Source organism: Orycteropus afer, unplaced genomic scaffold (genome assembly GCF_000298275.1).
Source record: "Orycteropus afer afer isolate SDZICR_OR568_19922 unplaced genomic scaffold, OryAfe1.0 scaffold00114, whole genome shotgun sequence".
NCBI classification, from domain to species: Eukaryota; Metazoa; Chordata; class Mammalia; order Tubulidentata; family Orycteropodidae; genus Orycteropus; species Orycteropus afer.
The window spans coordinates 6,708,607-6,719,144 of NW_006921701.1; the positions used below are offsets into that span (position 1 = coordinate 6,708,607).

Below are 10,538 nucleotides of genomic sequence, written 5' to 3' on the forward strand. Positions count from 1 at the left end.
TGCATAGGAAAGGACATAGGGAAGAAGTAACTACAGGGTGGAAGTGGGAAGAGAGCTGTTATACTGTGGGGAATTGCAGTAAATGTCATGAAACAAAATGTTTATGAACTGCTGTGTGGAAAATGAATTTTCTCTGTAAACTTTCACCCATATCACAATACTTTTTTTTTCCCCAAAAAAAAAGATTTACAGCCTTGGAAATCCATTTTGAGTCTCTGTGAGTCAGAATTGACTTGAGGGCTGTGATTTTTTTGGGGTGGTGGTGGTAGTGCAACAGTTAAGTGCTTGGCCAAACTCACCCAGTGGGTCTGCAGGAGAAAGACCTGGCAATTTGCTTCTGTAAAGATTATAGCCTAGAAAACCCTATGGACAGTTCTAGTCTGTCACGTGGGATTGCTATGAATCAAAATGGACTCCATGGTACCTAACATCAGAGAGAGAGGGAAAGAGAGAGAGAGAGAGGAGAGAGACCTAGAATCATACAGAGATGATGATTTTGGGAAACATAGTTCCCAGTTTAAACTAAATTGATGACAGAACAACCCTAAAACTGGAAATATGCCAAACGTTCAATAGAAGAATGGATAAATAAATTGTGACATATTTGTATAGTGGATTCTACCAAACAATGAAGGAAAAAAATACTATTACAGACAACAACATGGATAAATCTTGCACACATAATGTTGAGTAATAGAGATCAAAAACAAAGAATACAAGCAGTATCATTCCATTTATATACAGTTTCTCAACAAGCAAAAGAAATCTATGCTGATGGAGATCAGAATAGTGATTACCTTGGGAAGGGGAGTTTGGGAAGCTGAAGGAAAACAACAGTTAATATTTTCTAAAGGACTGAAGTGCTAGAAATATTTTATATCTTATCTGAGTGGTGGTTGTGTGAGTTAAATATAGGCAAAAGTTGATCAAGCTGTACACTTAATATCCGTACACTTTACTATGCTGTATTTACCTGTAAAAATCCATGAATAAAATCAGTAGGAAATATTTGCAAGAAAGAAGATGACAGATCATTAATATCATTAATATACAGACAGCTCTTACAAATTTATAAAAGCACAGATAATTCAAATATGGGCAAAGGGCATACATAGGAAGTTTGTAAACATTACAAAAACATACTTTGGCTCAGCAATTTTGCTTCTACAAATTGATTCTACAGATATATTTGATTTATCAGGCAAAAACCAAACCCACTCCCATTGAGTTGATTCTGATTTATAGTGATCCCCGCTGAGTTTTCAAGGCTGTAAATCTTTATGCAAGTAGATTGTCTCATCTTCCTCCTGAGGAACAGTTAGTGGGTTTGCACAATGGCTTACTTATTATGCCACCAAACCAAAAAAACAAAAACAAACCAAATTCATTTCCATCAGTCAATTCCAACACTCATAGGGACCCCAATTGGATTTCCAAGGCTGTAAATCTTTACTGAAGTAGATTGCCCTATCTTCTTTCTACAAAGTGGCTGGTGGGTTTGAACCATCAACCTCCTGGTTAGTAGGCAAATGCCTTAGGCACGGCGCCACCAGAACTCCTTTGATACCACTACAGATCCTTACATCCTTATATCCTTAATTCTGCAACAATAACATGGCATATAAATCAAATATGACTTATATATATAATATAATGTATTTATATATTTTATACAATATTAATATTAATAATATTAATATAATATTTTTATATATTATAATATTTTTGCCTATATAATAGCAAAAAGACTCAAAACAACTCAAATATGCATGAATGGAGCGCTAGTTTAATGAACTATATTTGCATCCATACATTTCTTTTGGGATACATATTTGGAACAGAGTTGCCAGGTCATAGGATATAAGTATATACAGTTTTGGCAGAAGTTGCCAAGCAAATTTTCAAACTGATTGTACCAATTTGCACTTCCAACAGCAATGTATGAAAATTGCAGTTGCTTAAACATTTTCACGAATACTTGATTATTTTTTTTATTTTTTTATTTTTTTAAGCCATTCTGGTGGCTCTGTAGTTGTATGACCTTAGGATTTTAAATTTCTTTTCCCTATGACTAATTAAATTGATAACCTGTTCACCAATTTATTGGCCAATTTGATATCTTCTTTTGTAGAATATTTGTTCAAATCTTTTGATCATTTTCAAAATTTGATTATCCCTGTTTTGTTATGGATTTTTGGAGTTATTTATATGGTCTGAATACAAGTTCTTTGCCAGACATGTGTAATATGAATAATTTTTCCCACTTAGTGAGTTGAGTTTTAATTCTCTTAATGGTATCTTTTGCTGAACTAGTTAACTTGACTAGTAACTTTTGATTGTTCATTTTGTTTTGCGTCCAGAGTCATTAACCAAATTATGTCAGAAAGAGCAATATTTCCTGAGAAAGTAACTACAGTTTAATCATTAATGCCACAGTCAGAAAAGTAGCTACTCTCTTTTTGGGTAAAGGTTGGTGGGAGAGAAGGGAAACATGTACTGTAATAGAAGTTGAGAAGACATGGTCAAAGTCTGAGTTAAAGTTTAGGGAGAAACGGGTAGTTTATCTTGGTCTTATGTCAATAAATTACTCAAATAGGTAATCTGAGAATTTTGCAAGGGAATAACGTCATAGGTTCTCTCTTTTGTTCTCGTATTCTCAAATAAAATAATTTTCCTGGTTTTGCTGGCTTCATTAGTTTACTCTTCATTGTCCTTTCCTTATTTTTCTCATAGTTCTCTGACAATTCTTTTCCCTTTTCTTTTGACTTGATAATGAGAAGAACACCATAATTTTTTGTTCTTTTACCTCTTAGCAAAAAGAATATGTTGTTGTTGTGTTGTTGTTGTTATGTGCCATGAAGTCAGACACAACTCATAGCAACCCCTCCTTAGGTTTCCAAGGCAGTATCACTGTGGAAGTAGATTGTCCCATCTTCCTTCTGAGGAGTGGCTGGTGGGTTTGAACCACCAGGCTTCTGGTTAGCAGTCAAGTGCCTTAGGCACTATGCTACCAGACATCCCCAAAATAAATATAGTATCACATATATCTAGGAGCTCTGGTGGCATAGTGCCTAAAGCATTTGGTTGCTAACCAGAAGGCTGGCACTTCACATCCACCAGCCACTCCTCGGAAGGAAGGTTGGGCAATCTACTTCCACAATGATACCACTTCAGAAACCTAAGGGAGGGATCACTATGAGTGGGATCCTACTCGATGGCAGTGAATATCACATATATCTATCACAACATGCCTGTGGTTGGTCTTCCTCTGATAAGGACTAAGTATTATATTCTAGAGTCATTAAGGAATCCGTCCACTGAACATTAAAGAAAATAATGGTTGCAACAGTACCTGGAAAGATATTGCTTCACAGTGTTTGCTCAAATTATCTTATTTAATTTACTAATTTTTTTAGTGAAAGAATGAATTCATCTTGAAATGAGAACGAAAATACAGGGAATGCATTGGCGAAAAACAATGACTCTAAAACATACATCACCAACTATTTCTCTCATTTTCTTTAGTCCTACCTGTATTTCTAACAGAACTTTATTACTGTATTTTTATGCAAATAATGCATGTGTTCTACACTAGTTTGTTAACTGTGCCTTCCCCCCATCAAGTACTTTTGTAAATATCTCCTAAACTATGCTTAGCGAGCTTAAGAAAATACCTCATTGGGGGGAGGGTGCAATTGGCAAAAAAACGTTGAACAGATGCGTTCTTTGCATAAAAAATACTGTATATGTTGAAAACTAAAATTAACTTATTACCTATATCTCCGAATTCAATGCATCCCGATAATTCCACTTTCTTAGATTTCCATTATATGACCTCCATTTAATGTAGAATCGTATCCCTGCGTACCTGAATTATGGCCATAGGCATTACTGATACTAATCTCCACCTTTTACATCTGTCTTGGCATACTAGAAATTCCAGATTGGTGGCTTACTAGCCATGTGAATGACTTTGGACAAATTAACCTCTTACAACTTTGTTGTTATTTGCCCTCAAGTCAGACCTGAATCATAGTGACCTCTCCTTGGGTTTCCGAGGGGAGGTATCACTACAGAAGTAGATTGCCCAACCTTCCCTCTGCTTAGACCTTTAGTTTCTGTGAAATAGGAATAGTGGTAAAAGTGGAGGGGTATCTAGGTGGTGCAAATGTAACTGACAGGTTGGAGTCCTCCCAGAGATACCAAGGATGCAAGGCCTGCTAAAGTACTTACCAAAAATCGGCCACTGAAAATCTTGTGAAGCACAGTTCTACTTTGATACACTTGAAGTTGCATGAGTCAGAATTGACCCAAGAGCAATTTTTTAAAATTATTATTAGTAGTAGTAGTAAAAATTAGAATATACAAAATATGTATATGTACATGATAAAAAAACTAACTCACTGCCATCAAGTGGATTCTGACTCACAGCTACCCTCATTGGGTTTCTGAGGCTGTAAATCTTTATGGAAGTATATTGTCCCATCATCCTTCTGCAGAATGGCTAGTGGGTTTGAACCACCAGCTTTCCAGTTAACAGCCAAGTGCCTTATCCACTGTGCCAACACAGCTCCTTAAGTATATTATATATGTAATTTATATATATTACATATGAATATTTATACATGTACTTATGTGTGTGTGCATGTGTAGTGCCTAAGCCATTTGACTGCTAACCAGAAGGCTGGTGGTTCAAACCCACCAGCCACTCCTCGGAAGGAAGATTTGGGCAATCTTCTTCCATAGAGATACCGCCTTGGAAACCCGAGGAGGAGTTGCTATAAGTCGAATCGACTTGACAGAAGTGAGGTTTTTTTTTTTGGTTTTATACATAGATGTTTTATACATACATACATACATATATATACATATATGTATGTGTTAACTTAGCACATAATAAAGGAGCTCTGAGGGCACAATGCTTAAAGCATTTGACTGCTAACCAGAAGATTGGCCGTTCAAACCCACCAACTGCTCTGCAGAAGGAAGATGGGGCAATCTACTTCCATAATGATTTACCACCTTGGAAACCCAACAGGTAGGTATGAGCACATAATAGGTATTCAATAAAAGGCAGCTACTGTTAACCTGAAATCAATTTTTTAATCTATGCTTGAGGGATTGTATTCTTAACTAGCACTCATTTACAAAGATAATCTTTCTTAAAGACTGTTCCTTATCAGTTCTTTAGAACTGTCTTCTACCTCGTGATATGTTGTTCTCCTTTTCCAGCTCTCTACCTTTACATAATCATTCTTTGGAATTCCTCCCTAATTCACAACTCTTTCTTTCCTGTAACTTCTGGCTTTTCTCTGGGCCAGCTGCTGAAGCCAACACCCACAGGGTTAAACCTAGTTACTGAAGCCACTTCCCCCTCCTTCTGCCAGTCCTCCTTACAAAAGGCTGGCAGCTGTCCCAACTGCCTCCCTAAGCCAAATGCCTAAGGAGAGAGAGAGTAAGGAGCCAGCCATGAATCCCTTCCAGAAAAATGATTCCAAGGAAAATTCTTTTTCACCTGTGTCCACTGAAGAGTTACCACCTCGACCTCAAAGCCCTCCAAAGAAGACTTCTCTGGTGAGTCCCTAGATTCAGTTCTGCCTCTAATAAGAATAGCCTATTCTTTTAACTCTCCTGATATTAATTAGGATATAGAAATTATTCTCATCTAGAGTTAGAATTAATCTGAAAATCCAACTGTCTGACAGAAGCTTCCTTTACTTAGGAGAGGGAGGAAACAGAAGGAAGAGGTAGTCAGAGTTCTTCAGTTGGGACCCAGAGCTTTGCCGTACTTCATTGTATGTTATGAGTCTCCCTGGGGAAAAAAAAAAAAAGCAATTTGAATGTGCAGGGAAACTTGGCAAGCATGCCTGTCTGGAGAACTGTGTGTGATTGTGCTTGCTTTACCAATTTTAAAACTTAGCCCTTAGTTCCCCGTGTGCAGAGTCTTATGCAGGCCACCAAGGGAAGTTTTGGAAAAGACTCAGTCTCTTTTTCTATGTGTTTCTAATTTACAGCAGGTGGTAAGGAAGAGAAACAAAGAAATAATAATATTATTTTAAAACACTTCCAAATTCCTTATCTCATTTAATCTTCATACCAGAAACCTGTGCATGGGGAGAATATAATAATAATAGTCAAGATTTACTGAGTTCTTAGTTCTCACTATGGGTCAAGAAGTGGTATAATTCTCATTTATTTGAAATAACAGAACTGAGGCATAGAGACACATGTAATGTACTGACCTATGTCAGTATGTTAATATAGCTAGTGATCGTATGTTAATTGAACTCCAGGTAACACAATTCTTAATCTGGGAGCCTGGAAGTTGAAAATCCTACCTAGTTCATTGTGTCTTTCATGAAAATTATCATGAGTTAACATATTAATACTTAGGGGTGTTATTTATACGAACAAGTGAATAAATACACTAATTAATCTATTTAGTTAGTTTTACCTCTTATGGCCCCAAAGGGTTTTAGGCTACTTACAAAGATGTACATACTTACCATGCACCAAGAAAAGAACCAGAGGCAATATAAAACTCATGATAAGACTTGATTGTCCCAGGGGCAGATCTCCCCATCTCCACCTCATGGTAGTTGGGCTATAATAATGGATAGGGGGACCGGTAATAAAACATGACATTCCTTATATTCTAGCTCATATTTTATTACAGGTCTTCCTATCACCCTGTTCCTAGAAATAAGTATGATTATTCTCCCACCTAGAGCCCCAGACTTTTCATTTACTACTTCTGTAGGATTTACTGCCTTGGAAACCCAGTGGGGGTTACTGTGAGTCAGAATTGATTAGATGGCAGTGGGTTTGGTTTTAGTTATGGGAAAACGAGGAGGTTCTGTTTTTAGGGCCAAGGAATATCTAAGCAGCTCCATTTTAAATGAATGAGGACCAAAGCAATATCCAAACTAGCTTTTATTGCCCCTAAATCAGCAGTTCAAACACGTTAGTGTGATAATAGCTCTTTCATGAAGAATTAGCACAATACTTATCATTGAATTAGGAAAAATGAATTTTTTTTTCTATCATGGAACAATCTAGTGGCTTGAGTAAGGGATACGACTCATGCCTGAATCATTATTTTTTTGTTTCATAGAAAATTTGTGGCACCAACTATCCATTGAGCATTGCCTTCATTGTGGTGAATGAATTCTGCGAGCGCTTTTCCTATTATGGCATGAAAGGTAATCCTGGCACCCAGAATCCTGCTCTTCTCCACTCACTCACACTCATATAACAGCCCAGCCTCCTTGAAGGAGCTTATTTCTCTTTTCTATTCTTCCCAACTTAGTCCAAATTGGTCCCTTCCTTTGGCCAAGACTTCCAGTAAGTGCCTCATGAAATTTATCTGCAGGCCAAGACCGGAAAGGCCTAATAGAAACAGTGTTTGAAAATATAAGTGGGAAAGCTTTTATCGTCTGAGGTCCATTCTTTATACATGTTCCTTAGGCCTTTGAATCATATTGTTGTGGAAAGGAAAAGAAAGGGATGTTGGGAAGGAAAAGCAAAAGACATTGGAAACACCATGTTATCTTCAAGGTTGGCCTAAATGATGCTATGAGGGTGCATAGACTGGAGGGAGAAGCATAGCTTTGTTCAATGCCATAACTTCCATGGACCCTGCTGCTATTTCCTTCCCACTCACAGTGCCTAAGGCATTTGACTGCTAGCCAGAAGGCTGGTGGTTCAAGCCCACCAGCCACTTCCCATAAGGAAGTTTGGGCAATCTACTTCCGTAGTGATACCACCTCAGAAATCCAAGGAGGGGTCCCTATGAGTCACATCTGACTAAATGAGTTTGGTTTTTTTTTGGTTTTCATATCACTGATAGAAGTGCTGAAGGCCAAGATCACCCTCAAAGACCAGAGATCAAATATATTCCTCCTTCATAAATCCTTTTAATGTGTCTATCTTGTTTTTTCTCCCCCCCCCCTTTTTTTTTTCATCTCAGCTGTGCTGACCCTGTATTTCTTGTATTTCCTGCACTGGGATGAAGATACCTCCACATCTGTATACCATGCCTTCAGCAGCCTCTGTTATTTTACTCCCATCCTAGGAGCAGCCATTGCAGACTCATGGTTGGGAAAATTCAAGTAAGGAAGATGAGTGGTCATATCCCCAGGAATTTTACAGATTAATTATTATCATTTCTAGCTTCTTGCACCCAGGAAGGAGCATACATATCTCATCCACAACAAATAAGACAGATAAGAATGACAATATAAAAAAGCCATTTCTTATCTTTATCAGTTTTTCTGATGTTTCCACAACTTTTTCAGTCAGAAGTTTTTGTGTTTTTCTCATATATAATATTAATTTTCCATGATATAATTTAAGACTACTCTTGTTCTGATTTCGGAGAGGATACAGATTGCTTAAGGAGCCCTGGTGGTCTTTTATTTAAGTGCTTGGCTGCTAACTGAAAGATTAGCAGTTTGAAAGAAGAGGCAATCTGCTTCTGTAAATATTTACATCCTTGTAAACCCTTTAGAGCAGTTCTACTCTGTCCCATAGGGTTGCCATGAGCTGGAATTGTCTTGACAGCAACTTTGTATATATGCATACATTGCTTGTTGTTATTGTTAGGTGTTGTTGAGTTGATTTTTTACTCATAGCCACCGAATGTGACTGAGTAGAACTGCCATAGGGTTTTCTAGGCTGTAATAATTTCAGGAGAGAGCCCTGGTGGCTCAGTGGTTAAGCACTCAGCTACTAACTGAAAGGTTGGTAGTTCAGTGGTAGTCATTCCACGGGAGAAAGATGTGACAGTCTGCTTCTGTAAAGATATATAGCCTTGGAAACCCTGTGGGGGCAGATGTACTCTGTCCTAACGAGTCATTGTGAATTCAAGTCAACTTGATGGAAACAGGTAATTTTTACAGGAGCAAATCACCGGGTCCTTTTACCCATGAAGCCACTGGGTTTGAACTGCCAACCTTTGGGTTAACAGCTGAGCACTTAGCCATGGTGCCACCAAGGCTCTCTCTCTATAGATTACTACCTACCAGCAAATTTATAATTTTAGAGACTTTAATTATTTGATACCCTCTCTATCTCTTCTCTATATACAGTAATCCTAACTTCTTCAGTTTCTTCTTAATTAATCTCTCTTCAGCTCTTTTACCAGCTGAGGTTCTGTTTTCTAACCTCTTTCTGGATTTCCTTTTCATACATATAATAAATATTTTCATGAGTTAGACTAATGGTCTATTAAATTCAATATCTTTTAATTCCCTGCAAACAGCTGCAAGAGACATAACATTGTAGTTGTTACCTATAACATTATCCTTATAGACTAGAGAGAGATCTTAGAGACCTATTGTTGTCGGGTGCCACCAAGTTGGGTCCAATTCATAACAACCCCATGTACAACAAAATGAAGCATTGCCCAGTCCTGTGCCATCCCCACAATCATTGCTGTGTTTGAGTTCATTGTTGCAGCCGTTATGTCAATCTGTCTCACTGAAGGCCTTCCTCTCTTGTTCTGACTCTCTACAAAGCATGATGGTACTGGTTCTCCTGATAACATATCAAAAGTGCATGAGACCAAGGCTTCCATCTTCACTTCTAAGAAACTCTGGCTGTATGTCTTCTAAGACAGATTTGTTTGTTCTTCTGTCAGGCCATGATATATTCAACATTTTTTAATATTTTCCACCAACACCATAACTCAAATGCATCAATTCTTTGGTCTTCTTTATTCATTGTTCAGATTTTGCATGCATATGAAGTGGCATGGGTCAGGCATACCTTAATCCTCAAAGTGACAGCTTTGTTTTTTAACTTTTTTTTTTTTTTTTAAGAAATGTTGTTGTTATTTGCCATCAAGTCGGGCCTGACTCATAGTGACCTCTCCTTGGGTTTCTGAGGCAGTATCACTATGGAAGTAGATTGCCCAACCTTCCTTCCAAGCAGTGGCTGGTGGCTTTGAACCACCAGCCTTCTGGTTAGCAGTCAAGTGCCTTAGACACTATGCTACCAGAGCTCCCATTTTAAGAAGTAGTAGTATATTTATTCATTGAATAAGTAAGATGCCTTTATTTATTTATTTTTAATTTTTATTGTGATTTGGGTGAAAGTATACAGAGCAAATTCATTTTCCATACAGTTCATACACATTTTGCTTCATGACATTGACTGCTGTGATAGTTGGAGTTGTGTGTCAACTTGGCTGGACCACAATTCTGTTCGGTTTGAGTTGTTGTGGTGTGATTGTGCCCATGATGGGATCAGATGACTATGTTTTGGGCAGCCAATCTGTTGAAAGGGAATTTCCCTAGGGGTGTGGCCTGCTTCCAGTATATCTGTGGACATCCTGGGAGAGGAGACCTTCTTCTGTGGATCTGGATTCTGTTGTGCTGCCTACAACTGTCTGTGAGTGAACAGTCCACCATTCAGCCTGGAGATCTTGGATTCATCATTCATTGGAGTCAACAGCCAGTGTACTGCCTGCCAGCTCTGAGCTCCTCAGCCCCTGTGGCTGCAAGAGTTGAGAAAAGCCTCCAGCTTGATGTTTCATC

The 10,538-nt window shown here is 38.0% G+C and overlaps 1 protein-coding gene across 1 annotated transcript in view; it reads left to right on the plus strand.

Moving 5' to 3' along the window:
* The first annotated feature begins 5,469 nt into the window (after positions 1-5,469).
* The window catches only part of SLC15A2 (solute carrier family 15 member 2), a 98,002-nt gene continuing 92,933 nt past the window's right edge, over positions 5,470-10,538 (plus strand). Inside the window, exons 1-3 of the mRNA XM_007943898.2 lie at positions 5,470-5,574; positions 7,115-7,202; positions 7,970-8,111. Coding sequence (XP_007942089.1) covers positions 5,470-5,574; positions 7,115-7,202; positions 7,970-8,111 — 335 coding nt within the window. The remainder of the gene's footprint in view (positions 5,575-7,114; positions 7,203-7,969; positions 8,112-10,538) is intronic.